The sequence below is a fragment of the Chionomys nivalis genome, chromosome 9 (assembly GCF_950005125.1).
Source record: "Chionomys nivalis chromosome 9, mChiNiv1.1, whole genome shotgun sequence".
Classification (NCBI taxonomy): domain Eukaryota; kingdom Metazoa; phylum Chordata; class Mammalia; order Rodentia; family Cricetidae; genus Chionomys; species Chionomys nivalis.
In genome coordinates, this window is record NC_080094.1 from 13,888,698 (window position 1) to 13,907,271 (window position 18,574).

At 47.3% G+C, this 18,574-nt stretch overlaps 1 protein-coding gene and 1 long non-coding RNA gene across 3 annotated transcripts; one reads left to right on the forward strand and one right to left on the reverse strand.

Annotated features, from left to right (window-relative positions):
- Positions 1-2,417: 2,417 nt before the first annotated feature.
- Eppin (epididymal peptidase inhibitor) lies at positions 2,418-17,629 on the forward strand. Of its 2 annotated transcripts, XM_057780973.1 has the most exons (6): positions 2,418-2,508; positions 5,152-5,283; positions 9,394-9,561; positions 14,179-14,310; positions 16,646-16,813; positions 17,252-17,629. In XM_057780973.1, the coding sequence occupies exons 1-6, from the start codon at positions 2,418-2,420 to the stop codon at positions 17,269-17,271; spliced, it is 711 nt and encodes a 236-aa protein (XP_057636956.1). In that variant the 3' UTR covers positions 17,272-17,629. The 2 variants fall into 2 exon arrangements, with proteins under 2 accessions (XP_057636956.1, XP_057636958.1); XM_057780975.1 differs by lacking the exons at positions 2,418-2,508; positions 5,152-5,283; positions 9,394-9,561 and adding an exon at positions 13,155-13,301.
- On the reverse strand, positions 7,291-13,893 carry LOC130881399 (uncharacterized). Its single transcript, XR_009057728.1, has 4 exons — positions 13,676-13,893; positions 12,992-13,279; positions 11,321-11,424; positions 7,291-7,435 (listed from the first exon to the last, which is right to left on the reverse strand). It is a non-coding gene; the product is annotated as an uncharacterized LOC130881399 (long non-coding RNA).
- Positions 17,630-18,574: the final 945 nt, after the last annotated feature.

Consider the following 18,574-nt stretch of genomic DNA (forward strand, 5'->3'; position numbering starts at 1 on the left):
CATCCATCCAACCATCCGGAATCCGTGCACTCATACATCCAGATACCCCCACATTCCTTTCCTCTTTTTCTGCTCATCCAAATCCTCCCATCTATCACTCTATCAACACCACCCACCTGTGTGTCTGCTTAAATGCCTACCGGTTGCCCTGCCTATCTTGCTCAAACAGGGAAATGTACTGAGAGTTTATTCTGAACCTCCTCATGTTTTAAGGACTGGTGGCTAGACCTTGACCTGTTTACTGGATCTCAGAGCCTATTTGGGAGAACAGATGTGCACATTAACAATTCAGTTTGATGCACTAGGAACAATACCGGGAGGGAGTCATTCATGCCAAGTCCTGGTCTGATGAAGAAGTATGAGTTGTTGGATACGGGTCAGTGTGTCTTGGCCCTTCCTGGATCACTCTTTTTGAGCAGAAGATGTGTCCTAGAACAGAGGTATATGAAGGCCATGGCCTTCAATGAGAGTAGAAGAAGGAATGAAAGGCAAGGACCCAGGTGTGTCCTGACCAACGTGTTCCATGAATTAAGTTAGAAGGAATCCCAACCTAGGCCCCAGAGACATAAATTTCAAGTCACCTGCTTGGAATATGACACTTATATGTGTTAACATACAACTCAGGCAGATCAGACAGAATGTGGTAGAATAACCAGTACATGTTTAAATTTTTCCCAAGAGAGTTTAAGGAAGAAGGCAGATTTAGCTGGGGGTCCTGGGGACACTGGGAAGTTTGTTGGCTGTGGTTCTTCAGCCTGTCTCTATGGCATGCATCACTTTTGTCCCCTATGGGTTAGTATTCTAGCCGTTACCTTCAAGTCTACGAAGTATTAGAGCCACATCACCATGAGAAGATTCCCTAGTGGCCTCCGGTGGAGACACACTTGTGCCCTGGAATTCTGTCGCTCACAGTCACTCATTGGATGACATCTGTCAGGATCTTCCCTTCTCTGGGCTACATCAACCCTGTCTACAAAATTAAATACCTCAGGGCCTTCCTGCCTAGGAACAAGAAAAAGGTGAGTTTGAGAGAATACCAAAGTACAAGAAGGTCAGGCTGACTTAAGACATCTTGGTTGTTTAGTGGAAATTCTGTTTCCCAGACTGGAGAGCTAGGTCAATGGGGGAGTGTTTCCTAGTCTGTGCAGACCTGGATTTGACACCCAATACCAAAAATAAATCTATTCTTCAGCATTTTTACAGGATCATTCTTAGGTGACATTATAAAGTGGCTGAGATGGGATTATCATGGGGGTTCTACCTGTGATCTCAAATTTTGTGGTCATATTATTATTTAATGATGAGACTGTGAACTCTAGGTGGCTGCTGTCTGTCATGTGAAACAAATTGAGGACAATGACCTACACAATATGTCGACAACCCAGCCATAGAAAACAGAATCCTTATTGTTAACACAGCCCTTCATGGTGTCTCTTTCCTTTCCAGCCCGAGTTGAGCGGCTGGTACCATAGATGCATGCCTTATGAGGGGGGTGTCTGGTACCACGGATACATACCTTATGAGGTGGGGAGGCTGGTACTATGGATACATGCCTTATGAAGGTGGTGTCTGGTACCACGGATACATGCCTTATGAGGGGGGCAGCTGGTACTATGCATGCATGCCTTATGAGGGGGCGGCTCAGGTTTGCACCCTTCTTCTCCTGACAGCACAGTTAGAATCCAGCAGCTCTGCAGTGTCGTTGACCTTGATTCAGCTGCTGTCTCTCAGATCGGTGTCTTCATTTCAGTGTCTCCGCAGGCAGCAGAGTCTGTGTCATGTGGTGGAGGCTCCCTATGGTCTGTAACATTCAACAACACTGTGGCAAACACTATCAAAAGACTCTGATATCAGCCTGATTCCCCCTCTCCCCAATTCCCTACTCTCTGACCTTAGGAGAAGGAGCGGGGAACACAGAGACTATGGGTTTCCCACAGGAGTAAAAATTAGATACTAACATGAAGAGATACCAAGACAATAGAGACCCTGTCAGAGACAAATGGAAGGGTGTGTTCATTGGATGGATGCTTTAGAAAGGAGCAAATGAATGGGAAAGAGGGCGATCCACATAACTTTGAGTTATCAAGATGAAGACCTAAGGGTGTCATTTCCTCTTAATGTAGCATAGGAGGTGTAGAGTACATTTTGCTCACTACTCTGGTTGGCCAGAAGGCTAGCCCTATGTAGTCCAAGCATCAAGGGCATAGTAAGATGTGGGCTTTCTCCATCTATGTGGGATGTGAATGTCATTAGCTCTACTTATGATCTCAAGAACTTGGTGTTCCCAGCAAGATAGTAGGTGACTGGCTGTGCTCCAGCCTTACAGCCGAGGTAGACTCTTGAGAGAGTCAGCTGGGCTAAGGAAGCCAGACAATTCCATGGTCTAGAACCAACAGCTCGGCCAGTCCCTCCCCAGAATGAAGTTTTCTGGATTTCTGAGCATCCTCGTGCTGCTTGGCCTGTTTGCAAATATCCAGGGACTTGGCCTGACTGACTTGCTGTTTCCCAGTAAGTACCGGTTTTCTGCTGTTGTCTGGGATAAAGGGAAGACCAGGATCAGCTCCTCAGGTTCCCATTGCCTTTCTGCATCTTCTCCCTGGACGTGACATGGGAGAGGAGGGAGACACTTACAAGGTCTCTTCCGTGTGATATCATTTGTGTTACTCCAGAGACAAGGGTCTGGGAAAACATTCCTTGAAGGGCCTTTGAAGAGGTGTCTTCTTTGGGGAGAAGAATCATGGATCCAGCATTTATGGGAAGAGCCCTCAGCTCTCAAGTTCCTTTGTCGGGAACTCTAGGGTCAGAAATTGGTGGGTTGAATGCTGATAGCTAGGAGATCATGAGAAAAATATTTGAATTTCATGTAGGCTCTCTGAAACTTAATTTCTTCATTTTAAGAGAATTTTGGCCCTAAGCTTTGTGACAAAGACATGGGGTGGAGAGTGCAGCTTCTCGCCTGGTAGCTGCTCTGCCATCACTATGTAGTAGCTGTTGTATTTGCTATCTCACTAATCCTCATCACAGCTCCGCGAGGGTAAGTCCTAGCAACATCCCTATTTTATTCTTCTAATTTAAAAAAATATAATTTTTAAACATTAAAATACAGTATCATTTTCCCTCTTCCTTCTCCTCCCTCCATTTTCTGTCATGTACCCTCCCCCGACACACAGCCTTTCAAAATAATGGTCTCTTTTTCTTTAATCTCTGTTGTAATATGTATATCACTGTGTGTGGTGTTTATGGTGTGTGTGTGTTTGAGTGTGTGTGTATGTGTTTCTGTGCATGTGTCTAAATAAATAAATATGCAGTGCTGGGTCTGTTTAGTGTTTCTTGTATATATGTGATTTCAGGGCTGAACACTGGTATTGGATAAGCAATTAGGAGGCTCTTCCCTGGGAAAGACTATTTCTCCTGCTCTCAGCATCCCTTAGTTGCATGTAGCTCTTTGTCCCGCTCCCCTCTTTAAAGATGAGGAAACTAGAAGACATAGGATTTAAATAATTTGCCCAGGATTACACGGCTACCAGGATTCAACTTACCAAATATTTTTCTAAGATAACATTTTTGTTAATCCATTGAGAATTTTATGCAGTGTATTTATGATCATGTTTATTCTCCCATACACATTCATCCCAGTAGAGTTAGAATTTCAAAACCCAGCCTTGGCTGCGGAGTAATCGCTGTACAATGTCGCCCTCCAGAGGAACTCACAAACAAGGCCACAGCAAGACTGACTAGCTAGGGAGAAAGGGGTACACTTATCCATTGCTGGTGGGAATGCAAACTTGTGCAACCACTTTGGAAAGCAGTGTGGCAGTTTCTCAGGAAATTCGGGATCAACCTACCTCTAGACCCAGCAATACCACTCTTGGGAATATACCCAAGAGATGCCTTATCATACAACAAAAGTATATGCTCAACTATGTTCATAGCAGCATTGTTTGTAATAGCCAGAACCTGGAAACAACCTAGATGCCCTTCATTGGAAGAATGGATGAAGAAAGTATGGAATATATACATATTAGAGTAATACTCAGCAGTAAAAAACAATGACTTCCTGAATTTTGCATGCAAATGGACGGAAATAGAAAACACTATCCTGAGTGAGGTAAGCCAGACCCAAAAAGAGGAACGTGGGATGTACTCACTCATATTTGGTTTCTAGCCATAAATAAAGGACATTGAGCCTATAATTCGTGATCCTAGAGAAGCTAAATAAGAAGGTGAACCCAAAGAAAAACATATAGGCATCCTCCTGAATATTAACCTTCATCAGGCGATGAAAGGAGACAGAGACAGAGACCCACATTGGAGCACCGGACTGAAATCTCAAGGTCCAAATTAGGAGCAAAAGGAGAGAGAGCACAAGCAAGAAAGTCAGGACCGCGAGGGGTGCACCCACACACTGAGACAATGGGGATGTTCTATTGGGAATTCACCAAGGCCAGCTGGCCTGGGTCTGAAAAAGCATGGGATAAAACCGGACTCGCTGAACATAGCGGACAATGAGGACTACTGAGAACTCAAGAACAATGGCAATGGGTTTTTGATCCTACTGCACGTACTGGCTTTGTGGGAGCCTAGGCAGTTTGGATGCTCACCTTACTAGACTTGGATGGAGGTGGGTGGTCCTTGGACTTCCCACAGGGCAGGGAACCCTGATTGCTCTTCGGGCTAACGATGGAGGGGGACTTGATTGGGGGGGCAGGGAGGAGGCAGAAATCTTTAATAAATAAATAAATTAATTAATTAATTTAAAAAAAAAAAAAGACTGACTAGCTAGAACAGCCTAAAGTAGCGCTCTAGGCCAGGGGGTTTCGCTCCCAGAGAGGCCTTCCCAGTGTCTTGAGTCAGTTCGGGTCAAGGTTGTTGCTAAAGGCCCTACAAAGCACAACACAGTTCCCAGGGCCAGCAGGTGATTATCCAGTCTAAATGTCACCAGTGGTTGAAAATGTCTGCTTCCGCGGCTTGGGGTAGACCAAGGACGGAGGGAAGAAGGGAGAGAGTGGGGGTGTTTGAAGAGGTTCGGGGTGTAGTGTGGGAAACACGAGTGAGGGAAAGGATTCCTTCAGGATGAACGAACTTGAACATACGCTTCCCTGAACCCGGCAAACTGAAGGCCCCGAGACTCAAAGACTGTCTCCTCTCCAGGGAGATGCCCCCGATTCCGAGAGCACTGCGAACTCAAAGAAAGGGACCTGTGCTCCAGGGACAGGGATTGCCAGAGGAAAGAGAAGTGCTGTTTCTTCAACTGCGGAAAGAAATGTTTAGACCCCCAACAAGGTAACCCCATGGCTCCTCTCCTGCCCACCTGGGCTGCCATTGCCACGGCTCACTGAGGGGTGTTATTTAGGTAAGGCTGATGGGTTTAGGGTCTTGCGATTTAGATTCGTTACAGTTCCTGATGTGGTGTGTGGCAGTGATGTTCTTATCCCAGCAGGTAAGGTGAGAGCCTCAGTTTTCCCCAAAGAAATGGTGGGTGCGGGGCTGGAGAGATGGCTCAGTGGTTAAGAGCATTGCCTGCTCTTCCAAAGGTCCTGAGTTCAATTTCCAGCAACCACATGGTGGCTCACAACCATCTGTAATGAGGTCTGGTCCCTCTTCTGGCCTTCAGGCATACGCACAGACAGAATATTGTATACATAATAAATAAATAAATATTTAAAAAAAAAAAAGAAATGGTGGGTGCATGGGTGGGATCAAACTATTTTTTTCCTTCCTTCCTTTTCTTTTCTTTTTTTTTTTTTTTTTTTTGGTTTTTCAAGACAGTGTTTCTCTGTAGCTTTGGAGCCTATCCTGGAACTAGCTCTTGTAGACCAGGCTGGCCTCGAACTCTCAGAGATCCACCTGCCTCTGCCTCCCGAGTGCTGGGATTAAAGGCGTGTGCCACCACCGCCTGGCTAAACTGTTTCTGGACGATTTTTCACCACCATGATTTTCTGAGTCCCCACCTGGCCATTGTCATCCTAACTTATGTTCGCATTATTGGTGACAAGCAAAGCGATTTATCTTCCTAACTTTTGACTGCTAAGCAGTTATCTCTCTGTCCATATGAATTGGACTACTTACTAGGAAACATGCCTTGACATTCCAGACCAGAGCTGCAATTTCAACTCTGTCTCTGGACTCCCAAAAAGCTATTTGAGATTCTTCATTTCTTTAGAAATAGTTACGGGGTGTTTCAGATGCCCACTTTTTAGGTTCATTTTGTGTTAATAAATATATGAGACAGGTTAATTATGAAGAAATGGGGTTTATTTAAGTCAGTTTTTGAGGCTGGGACCACACATCATGGCAGGGAGTAGCATAGACCTCATAGGAGATAATGGGCAGGAAAGGTCACACAATCAATGGAAACCAAGAGGGGCTTAGGGTTCTAAAATCATTTTGGAGGACATGTTCCAGTTAATCTGGGAGTCTTCCAAGAGATTTCACCTCTCAGAGGTATCACAACCCTGTGGACCAAGACTTCAAAACATGAGCCTTGAGGGGGACACACATAAATCATACTCAGACCACAGTGCCTGTAATAGCATCTGACTTGTTCAGTGTGGTACTACGAAAAGCCTTGAGGTAACCAGACTCGGAGCTGAGTTCAGAATAAAGGGTAGCAGTAAAAGTGAGGCTGACGAGGCTCACCAGGGAATGACTTGCAAAGACCTCTGTGGGAGCTCCCAGGGAGGCAGAGCAAGCACGACCCTAGTCACTTGGAAAGGCCCTCTGTGTGTTCGGATCATACAGTCCCGGTCTGATGGGCCTGAAGAAAGACTCTCATCTTAATCCTAAGAACCACAGGCTCGAAGATCATCTTATTCCTAAGAACCAGGGCTGAAAGACAATGAAAAAGTAAGCAATGAGGTGATCAATATGTGTGGCCCTCCAGAGCGTGGGAGGGTGACTGGAGGACTTCCTAGAAAAGGGAAGTGATGGGTTCAACCAGAGACAGCTCAGTGAAGGAAAGAGCGGTGGCATCTGGAAAGTACCGAGGAGCATGGGATGTGTCAGAAGAGCAGAGTGGGCAGACAAGGTGACATGTCAGGGTCTGACTCCAGACTTCCTAAATTCGGATCTCAGATCCAGTTTTTAGTGTCTTTTTAAAAATCGTGAACAAATTAATGCTTTTTTTTTCTGTGTGCCTTCATTTCTTTACATGATGAAAGGGTTCATGCCAATGGCTCTTAATTCCCTTGGAGTTCTCAGAGCAATGCCAGGCACAGGAGAGAGCCACCTGAGGCCCATTAGTTTAAACGGTTCGTCTTTCTGGCTTGAGAACTAAGCAGGAGTGATCACATGTCTTCTTTTTCTCTGAGAACATCCAGCAAATGGTAGGTGCTCAGGAATAATTTACTCAGTTCTGGTCAGGGTCCGCCTTACTTCCCCTCTTACGCTCCATAAAGCTCTGTACCATGCCAGCCCACCTGCTGGGCATCAGAACCTGCAAATGAAATCAGACATAATTCCTGAGCACTGGAAATTCACAATCCCAGGAACAAGACTGGAGATTTTTTTTTTTTTTTTTTTTTTTTTTTTTTTTTTTTTTTTTGGTTTTTCGAGACAGGGTTTCTCTGTGGTTTTGGAGCCTGTCCTGGAACTAGCTCTTGTAGACCAGGCTGGTCTCGAACTCACAGAGATCCGCCTGCCTCTGCCTCCCAAGTGCTGGGATTAAAGGCGTGCGCCACCACTGCCCAGCGTTTTTAGAATGATAAATGAACAAACAAGCTTCAAAACCAAGATAGGGAAATGCAGGCTTGATTCGGGCAGCTGCCGTGCTGTGGGATACGGCGTGGAGTTGAGAGTCATCACAGAGGAACTGATTTTTGATAAAGACTTTCGGAGGAAGAATAAGCATTCTGCTAACAGCAGCATTCTGCTAACAGCAATGGTGTGTATGGTTGTACAGCGGTATTGCCGTGCAGTGTAGCGTTGTGTGCTGACTTGAAAATCGCCTTAGCATGGGGCTCAAAGGGATCCCTCGGCAGAAGACGCCAGAACCAGATACAGGAACCAGAAGATGAAGGACCTTGTGAGTGACAGAAGAATCTTGTCATGAAGCCGAGGTCTTAACACGTGGCGTGACATGATCAGCGTGTTTTCAAGTCCATTCGCTCCTCCTCCCTGGTGATCTACATAGTAGATTGATGGGATAAGCCAGGGAGGAAGGCGGGAGGATGCATCGGAGGCTGCCTCAATGGACTATGTGGAAACCCGGGCTTGAAAAGCCTGGCAGAGAGGGGAACTGTCAGGAGGACAGAGGAGGAGAAAGCAGTTGCTGTGCTCCATACGGTCATGGAGCTTGTGGCTCAGCTGGAGCCTGCGTTAGCTTGCTAGTACTACTGCAACAATGTGCCCCAGCCTGCTGGCTTCTGCAATAGTAATGTGTTTTCTGACAGTCCTGCAGGCTCAAAGGAAGAGGTTAGGTGACAGTGATATCCCAAGAGGTCAGAAGAACATTTCGTGGAGTCTTTTCTCTCCTTCCACTTTTTCATGGGCTGTGGGATTGAACTCAGGTTCTCTGGCTTACATAGCAAGTGCCTACATCTCCCTGGTTCATGAGTGAGAACTTAATTACACATCTCTATTCATATCCGGTGGCTTTCTGTCAATCTTTGGCATCTCTTGTAGATACATCATTCTGATCTCCACTTTCAAGTCCACACGGTATCCTCCCTGTGTGTGTGCATCTCTGTCCAAACTCACTCCTTCTGTTCCAATATGCAACCACCTCAACTGATTGTGTCTACAGGCGGAAGATACAGTTCTATGATAGAGCACTTGCCTAGCATGCGTGAGGTCTCCAGTCCATTCTTAGTATCCCCAAAACTAGGGCAGGGAGGGTGTCACCTGTGTGGTAATTCTTTTACCATGCTGTGACAAAACACCCAACAGAAACAACTAATGTACAAAAGGTTTCTTTTGGCTCAAGACTTTAAAGGGCCTCTGTACGTCACCATGGAAACAGCATGGTGGAGTTCGTGGTGTCGGAAGCACGTGGTAGAGAAGGGGGACTAGGCTTAGGAACCGGCTTAGGAACTGGGCCTAGGCTATTACCTTGAAAAGCCCTCCCTTAGTGACCTACTTCCTCTAGCCAGGCTCCACCTCCTAACAGGTCCCACACCACACCCCCACAAATTATCATCCCCCAAATGGACAAGTGTTCAAAATGTAAGCTTGTGGGAAGATATTTCATGTTCAAACCATAAGCACCCGCAAAGATCCGACCTCTGGGGATGTAGACACTCACCATCATGTCTCCCAGCAAGCAGGTGCAGTGTGTTTGTGGTGCTGAACCCCTAGAGTGTGAGAGGAAGAGGAATCTCTAGGGGAATGGAACGGCATTTTGTTCTGTTTTGGGTCGCACACTCTTGAGTTCTCAACCCTGGGCTCTCTCTGCAGATATATGCAGCCTGCCGAAGGACTCTGGCTACTGTTTGGCTTATTTCCCTCGCTGGTTTTATAATAAAGAAAACAGCACGTGCCAACTCTTCATCTATGGTGGCTGCCAGGGAAACAACAACAACTTCCAATCCCAAAGCCTATGCCAGAACGTCTGCCAAAAAAGAAGTGAGTCCTGGAGGTGCCATCTAATATCCCCGCCAGGGCCATCTGGGAGGTGTGGGTTGGCCTGTCTCAAAGCAGCTAGGTCCTTCTCAGACCTGGCAGAATTAGATCTGCTCAGGAGCTGGGGGAGGGTTGATCTGCTCAGGAGCTGGGGGAAGGTTGGGGGAAGACAGGACAGTACTGTGGCCCTCTGGAAACTGGAGGTGGGAAGGTATGGGGGAATTAACAAACAAAAAGGGATTTAGGGGGGTGGAAGGGGACATAGAAGGGTCCCAAAGACCAATTGCAAACTGATCCATGTCCAGCCCCACCTGGGCACGCTGGGAACCATCCCAGACCAGCAACTTCTTCACCCCATTTTGCCAGCAATCCAATTTTGCCCATTTTTCCTTGAAAGAACAAACTGACTGGTTTTAATATGCTTTGGAGTTCGCACACAAAATAATAAGTTTCATTACATTCTCACCCCTAGATGTTTGCACTTGGCTCACTTTCAACCACCATCGACAAACCCCACTTTGAACCCCCTCCCATGGAAAGATGTAGAAACATAACTCAGGCTCCAGAGGTAAACTGAGCCCAAGATTCTCAGCTATATCTTGTATCTGTGTTCTCAACAGGCTCTTCCCCCTGAAGAGAGGACATGCTGCGAAAACCATCAGGATTTGGCTCCTCCAGAGTGGTTTCTGGTGACTGCTCCAGGCACTCCAAGGCATTAGATCCTCCCAGCATTGAACCCCAGGATGCCTCCCCTCCCTCCATCTCCAGTCCCTAATTATAACCCCCCCCCTTAGGATCCCCTCACTAACGATGCCTCGCCTGCTCAGCTCTACCCGCACGGCACGTAAACTCCCTGTTTATGTCCGTGTAGCCTTCAGCTTTATTCAGTAAAGTACTGGCTTCACCCTGTGCCTCTGAGACTGGGTAATGCACACATCTTCAGCCTGGGGAGAATGAGGAAATGGGAAAGCTTCTGGTGACATCACTCAAGGGCTTGTGGACACCATGTCCTTAAAAATCGGGACGCCCAGGGATCTTGTTTTGTTTTGTTTTGTTTTTCTCCTCTGTCTAAGGCCTGTGGGCAATGACTCTAAGACAAGGGAGGGGGTTAAGGGGCATCTTTGGGAAATTCCCCCAAGAAACACAAGATGGAGACTGTTTCAGGTGATTCGCAGGGAGAGGGGTGTACACTGCAGCAGGAACTGTTGCTACCTCACCTCAACACACTTGGTTCCCAGCCAACAACCTGCAACAGCAAACGTGTTCCGGCGTACACTTTTTTCCATCTAATTTTTTTCAAATTGCTGTATTTTAAGTTGGTTGCTGTTGGGAATTGTAACACACTCCCACTAGGTATATTTTAGAGAGTCATGTGAACCAATAAAACATGCCTCCAAATTTTCCTCATCTATCTCCAGTAACAGGGACACTGATACCGGTCCAGTGTTCCCCCATTGTCCCTGGATGCCTGAGGTATTCAACCCCACATCCACATTCCAGAATGTTCCACATTCAAGCTGAGTAGGCTCCAAGGAATCCAAAAAAAATAAATAAATAAAAATTGTGGGTCAGAAAGTAGAATGAAACTTTGGCATATGACAGGATGCAATTCAATCACAAGAATGGGGAACTAACACAGTGTTCTGCTATGGATGAGCATACACTGGTGGCTGGGAGCGTGGCTTAGAACGTGCCACACAGGCGTGAGTTCCTGAGTCCAAATCCCCAGAACCCATATAAAGCCAGGCAGGGTAGCACATACCTGTAATTACAGTGCTCCTTCACTGAGATGGGCACAGAAGACAGAGGAACCGCAGAAGCTTGTGGATCAGCTGGCCTGGAGGATATGCAGAGTGGGGGATGGGCCTGGGCAACAAGGATACCTTGCCTTAAACAAGGTAGAAGAGGAAATCCCACATCGGAGATTGTCCTATGACCACTACACACAGGCCATGAAAACCTCACCACACACACACACACACACACACACACACACACACACAACTGTGTAATTCCATTTACATGAAATATCTAGGAGTTGGGCATGGTGGTTCAGGCCTGTATTCACAGATACTCAGGAAGCAGAGGCAGGAGGATTACAGGTTCAAGGCCTGCCTAGGCAAGTTAGTAAAAGTCTGTGTCAATTCTAAAAAAAAAGGGGGGGGGTAAGAGGACTAGATTAGGAATGTAGCTCAGAGGTAGGGCATTTGTTGGTATGAGGCCCTGGACTGAAAACCACCATGGGCAAAGAGAGACACAGCAGGAAACAGTCTGAGGGGCTGGAGGGGATCGGAGGCTAGAAAGTGATTGCTCGTGGGACGAGGTTTATAGCTACAGTGATAAAAACACTTTGGAGCCAGTAGATATGGCCCACAGTTATATGGATGTACTAATGAGAGAAGACAGATTCCATAGCTGGAAAGGGTTGATTATTTTCTGGAGGAATTCGGCCACAGGTTTTTGAGATGCAGGACATGGAAACGGCCCTTGCAGTTCCAGATGGAGTCCTAGGTGAGTCTGGTGTAGCTGGCTGCAGCCAGCATCCCTGCCTCAGTCTCCCCTTGCACTGCTCACGTGTGTCCACACTGCGTCCACTCTCTCACTAATGCTCCAAGACTTGAGTTGAGGGAATATTCCAGAACTATCAGAGAGCCTCTTGGTTCCCCCTGCAGTTGACTCTGAGCCATTGCTTCCTGTGGCCTCTGCTAACCTGCTGTTGGGGCACAGACCCTCAGAGCCACTATTTTCCTGCCTTCAAGACGCATCACCTGTCCAGATGCTCACCAGGAACGTTAGGTTTGTGCCCACCGGACAGTCTTTACTCTGGGATGGTGGCAGAAGAGGACAAGTGGGTCAAAGACAAGAGAGAAAAAAAACCAAAGGGAACTGAAGGGTAAGGAGACAAAGACTCAGGCAAAGTCGTTGAAAAGGAGAAAAAGGACACAGAGGGCAAAACCACAGATAATTAGGCCAGAGAGGGAGACAAGATGCAGCCAAGGCAGGATGCAGCTCGATTGATCTAATGCTGGCCTAGCATGCCTGAAGCCCCCAGCCCGAGCCCAGTCCCATGTAAAGCGGGGGAGGAGATGCAGGTCTGTAATCCCAGCACTGGGGAGGTGGATGCAGAAGGAGCAGAAACCATCTGCCTCATTCCAAGTTTGAGAGCAGCCTGGGATAGATGGATCCTGTCTCAAAAGAGAGAGGGGTGGAGAGAAGAATAAATGGAGGAGAAAGGGAGGATGGGGGAAAGGAGGCAAGGGAAAGAAAGCATTGAAGAAGAGAAGAATCACAGAGAAAAAGAACTAGGATATTCCCAAATGTCAATTTGCCCCTGAAAAAAGGAAGGTTCTGGAATCACATAAATTTGCTAAGAGGTTCTAGGAGACCCTAAGCAAGTACACCCCTCTCCCCAGTAGGCCAGAGAGCCAGAGACCTCAGCTTGCAGAGGTCCAGATCAGAGAGTCAGAGGCCTTTCCTCCACAGTGTGACTGTGGGTACAGATAGGCCACGGATGGCCTCCGGGAGGGAACATGACTGGCTCGTGTCCAGAGTTGCTTCCTTGACGGTTGGGGCACAGAGCCTCAGAGCAGAAGCCAGAGTCACTGACCAGTTCCATCCAGCTTAGCCTCTGGCCAGACAACTGCTTCTTAAGATGAGACTCTGGGAACTTCTGCCATTCCTGGTCCTCTTCATCTTCTTGTGGGGCATCCAGGAACCTGAGCTGGCAGAGGGGTTCTTTGTCAGTAAGTACTGGGGTACAGTTCTTAATATGGAGAGAAGTAGCTTGATGGGGTCAAAGAACAAAACACACTGCAGATGAGAGGATTTCCCCACCCCAGTCCCAGACCCTGGTGGGAGTGCGATGTTTGGGGTCACTGTTTCACCGTCATCCCGGAGAGGTGCCCTGGGTCACACAGGGGTCTCTGACAGCTGACTCCCTATCTTTATAAGGAATTCTTCATGCACTTCAGGACTGGTGTGCATTGAATGGACATTGGGAATTAACTAGACAAAAGATTCTCCACTTAGGATGAGCCTCTCCCTAGCAGCACCCCAGCAGCTTCCTTGCCTGCCCACTGCAGCTCCCCAAAGTTTTCCTGTATTCACAGGACCTTACCTGTGTGCTGAAGAACAGCCTCCAGGGTCCCTTCAGATGGTGAAGCAGGGAGATTTCATCCTTACCAGCTAAAACACACTGAGCACTTGAAGGTCGTGGGGGAAGTGAGTGATCAGGAGGCCGTGTGACAGGAGCAAATTCCGGGTCCAATCCTTGAGAGCTGTGTGGCCTGCACAAGTCCACAGAGCCTCGCATGCTCTGGACGCCTCTGCTCGCTCTGTGGGACACTGACAGGGCTTTCTCCAAATTGTGTACTGAGGAGGAAGGAGAAAGGCCAAGGGTTCAGGAGAGGGCTGGAGAAGGTTCTGGGGATTAGGTGCTGAGTCGCTGCAGGGGGCGATGGGGCCAGTGCTGTGAAAACCTGAGCCCCTGAGGGTTGCCTCTCCTAGTGACAGGTGAGGGGCCAACAAGCTTCCTCAGCTCTGCAGTGGTACCCTGAACCCAGGAAGGAAGAACAGTATCTCCTTCAACTCCTCAGGGGACCACATCTCCTCCTCCTACAGAAACATGCCCCAGAGTCAGAATAAAGTGCGAAATTGAAGAAAGAAACGAATGCACAAGGCACAGACACTGTCCCAACAAGAAGAGATGCTGCATGTTCAGCTGTGGCAAGAAATGCTTAGACCTCAAACAAGGTACCTCTCTGAGCCCGAGCTGCCCCCGTCCTCCTGCTTTCACCTCTCCCACCCCTTCATGAGGGCTGGTGTTCACCGACACTCCCATGGCACTGTCTACCCGATGCAGATCTTGTAGGTACTGGACACGGAGACCTGTCCTGAGACAGCTGGCGTCTATTTGAGTAAAGGATCTGACTGAGGTTCTTTTTCCTTTCTGAACCTCATTTCTTCTTAAGATATAGCTGGGTACTGGGTGGGTCATATGATCCCTTGGCTACGCTCAGATGCTGTTCTGAGATGCCAAGTAGCTCTCCAAGTCTCATCAAGCAGCAACAGTGCATCTGGATGTAGGATGAGCATGAGGCAGGTGTCGGGAGTTTCCGGGCTTGTTTGTCCAGGTCTCAGACTAACATAAAACCCAGGATGCCTCCCCTTGTTGCATTAGCCTCCTATACTCTTTCCTCTCTGCTCACGTCCTTGAGCGCCCATTTATCAATCAGCAAATATTTACGGGTGCTCGTGACACCCAGGATGGGCTCCTCAATGAGGCCACCAAAGCTTTTCCTGGGAAAGCCATATAGGACTTGGAATCTGAAGGACGGGTAGTGTGCAGGCAAACACAGGGAGAAGTAGCTTTCCAGACACCAGCAAGTGCTCATGGGGAAACGCTGTGCTAGGGGACATGTGATTAGGCAGGGAAATACTGGGAGGTGGAGAAGGTGGAGCTGGATGGGAGAGAGCACGCAGACATCCGGACTTGATCCTCCCTGTGATCCTAACCCCCGACTGTGGTCTACTCAGGTTCTGGTTGCTGAATTAAGGCTGACCTCAACCTTGGCATCCAGATCCTCCTGCCTCAGCCTTTGGGTGTCTGGGTTTTTTTTTTTTTTTTTTTTTTTTTTCGAGACAGGTGTCTCCGTAGCTTTTTGGTTCCTGTCCTGGAACTAGCTCTTGTAGACCAGGCTGGCCTCGAACTCCCAGAGATCCGCCTGCCTCTGCCTCCCGAGTGATGGGATTAAAGGCGTGCGCCACCACCGCCCGGCAGGTGCCTGGGGTTCTAAGCATGCACCACTATATCTGGTGATTCATCCACACTTAACTCCCTCACTGGTGTGTGACATCAGGGAGCGACTTCATCTCTCCAAGTCTCATGCCCTCTACCTGCACAATGAGAACAGAAAGAGGGCTGCCACAACAGAGGAAATGTCAACATGGGTCAAAGGCTAAGACCCACAGCCAGCACTTTAATAGCTAAACTTGTGTGAGTGTAGTGGAATTTTTCAGTGGTGAAATCAGTTGTTCATTAAGTGCTTAAGTTTGGGATCTTTCTCTTTCCTTCCTTCTTTCTTTCCTTCCTTCTTTCCTTCCTTCTTTCCTTCCTTCCTTCCTTCCTTCCTTCCTTCCTTCCTTCCTTCCATTCTTCCTTCCTTTGTTTACTTCTGAGAACATTCTTGAAACATCCATTTCTTGCCAAAGATCTGCTCAGAACCGCTGTACAGGGCTAAGGTACAGTTTTGCTCATGAAGAACTCAGTTTTCCTGCAGTCAGAAAATATGGATAAACCCACGATAAATCTTCATCACAGACATAAAACAGGTACATTAAAATCAAGGGGTAAACATGGACCCAGGAGACATCAGAAAGGCAATGATGCTGGAACTGTTTAGATATTGCAGACATGGTCTTCTGTATAGCTCAGGGCAGCCTTAAAATCGCTGCAATCCTCCTGCCTCAGCTTCCCAAGTGCTTGGATGTCAGGCAAATCCCACCACACCTGGCTACTGGAAGGGTTTTGAAGAATGAATAGGAGTGTGCCTTGCTAGCCAGAGCAGCTCGGGCATTGAGCAGGTCTGAAGGTGCGGAGACTGGGGAGTAGGCTGACTTTCGAGGACAGTTTGAAAGGATGAGCGTTAAGAGCAGCAAAAGAGAGAAGCTGTGGAGAGGGAGGTATGGACTTTGGGGTTGGAAGATAACTGTTCTGAGCCAGGGCATCAGTTCCTCTGACGTCTAGTGGACTGGAGATATTTTAACTTAGATGGTGGCCATTCCTGGCAGAAAGGAAAGAGACAGTCATCCTTGCCGTTTATGAGGCCAAGTCATCAAGCAGTCATCATTCAGATGCTGAGGAGACACAATGGCCACGTCTGCTCCTGGGACGGTCCTGTCCCGACCAGCAAGGTGGTTCTTTCTGTTGTCATCCTGCAGCTGAGACAAAGAAGACCAAAGAGGCTGAAGTGACTGGTCAGATTCCCAGGGAACCGGAAACACAGCTCTGAGCTAGACAAAGAGAGCAGTGGACAGAGGAAGGGGGTGGGGCTGTTCCAAATATCTGTCTCCCATGATTTCCCCACAGATGTATGCAGTCTGCCACAGGATCCTGGCCCCTGCATGGCTTACTTTCCACGCTGGTGGTATAATAAAGAAACTGGAGTCTGTACTGAATTCATCTATGGTGGCTGCAAAGGGAATCCTAACAACTTCCAAACTGAACATATCTGCAGAGTTGTCTGCAAAAAGAAACGTAAGTGCTAAAGGTCCCCAATCTGCATTTCCACTAAAGCTAACAGCAATCTGAGCATCAGTCCTTTCCAAGGCCTGGGCAGTCCTGGAGGTGCAAATGGAAGGACCTGGGAAAGAGAGGATAGGAGGGAGGCAGTGGGCAAAGGGAAGCCTGCAAGTCTGAGGGGAGCAGTGGGAAAAGAAAGGACACAGGAGCAGGGAGCACCCGACCCAACTCAGAGCAGGAGCATGTGAGCTGCCATGGTCACCACATTGAGTTAACAGGTATAAAGTGGTATAAATTAGAAGGCGCGAGCTGAGCCCCGCACACCCATCACTTCTGGTTTCCCTGCTTGCCCGAGGATGTGAAAATCAACCCATCCCTTTCCATTTGCTGAAGGATCTGGTTCCTACGGTGGCTGAAGCCCAGCATCTCCATCCTTACCCTTGTGTCTTACAGATCTGTCTTCCTGGATATGATAAGGTTGAGCTGCAGGAAGCTCCAGGTCTTAGCTCCTAGACTGAGACTTGCTTCTGTGAGCCCAACAGATGCTCGGTTGGCTGACAGCGGCCAAGTCTTAGCCACTAAGACTCTGGCTGTTCCCACAACAGAACCCCTGAATTTGTTTATTCTCTCTCACTGCAGCGTCTCTCCTAAAATAATGTCCTTTAACCTTTGACCTCTGCTCAGTGTTAGACCCTGTGACCTCAACTTTCAGGACTCATTTATTTCTATGAAGATTCTAGTTCCTCCTAATAAAGGATCCAGTGAGTTCTGATGTCTCAGAGTCTGAATGACTCCTCTGTTGTCTTCAGGTGTTCAATCTGTTTACAGCCCTCTGTATACAGATGTTCACATCCGTTCACAGCTTTTTGTATAAAGATGTTCATGTCTGTTCACACCCCTATGTATGTCTGTTCATAGCCTTCTCTGTGAAGATGTTCACAGCCTTTTTGTGTGCAGTTGTTAACATCTGATGCTTACGTCTGTTTGCAGCCCTCTGCATGCTCATTTGCATGTTACTATATAGAGACAGAACTTAAGGATCTCAAACACTCTCTCTCTCTCTCTCTCTCTCTCTCTCTCTCTCACACACACACACACACACACACACACATACACACTGTTAGATAAATTTATTAAAGTTTCAGAGTAAAAAATGAATATGCAAATATATGTGGTGATTCTATACATCAATAAAGTTCCACAAGAGGGAAATTTAGAGAATAATAATGTTTTCATCAGTAACAGCAAAACAAACAAACTAAAAAACAAAGTTCTTCAAATCATCAAAAGGGTAAAAGATCTATGCACCAAAAGCCATGAAGTATTGATGAGGAGAATTAAAAAAACGAAACACAGATATGTGAAAAATATCTTAAGTTCATAAATAAAAAGATTTCATATAGCCAAAATGCCCAGAGTATTTCCAACCTGTTGTGGAATCTCCCTTTCTACTGTAGGAAGGTGTGTCTTTGGGACTGGTCTAATAAAAAGCTAAGCACCCAATAGTGAGGCAGGAAGTACAGGTGGGACTTCTGGACAAAGAGAACTCTGGGGGAAAAAGGTGGAGTCACCAGCCAGACATGGAATAACCAAGACGGGTATAATGGAGATGAGGAAAGGCATGTGTGGGAAAGTGTAGATTAAAAAACATGGGTTAGTTTCTGTCATAAGAGCTAATGGGCAAAAGCCTAAGCTAAGACTGAGCTTTCATAAAAAATAAATCTCTGTGTCATTTTTTGTGAGCTAGTAGCCCAAAAAGAAAAGTCCATTTGCACC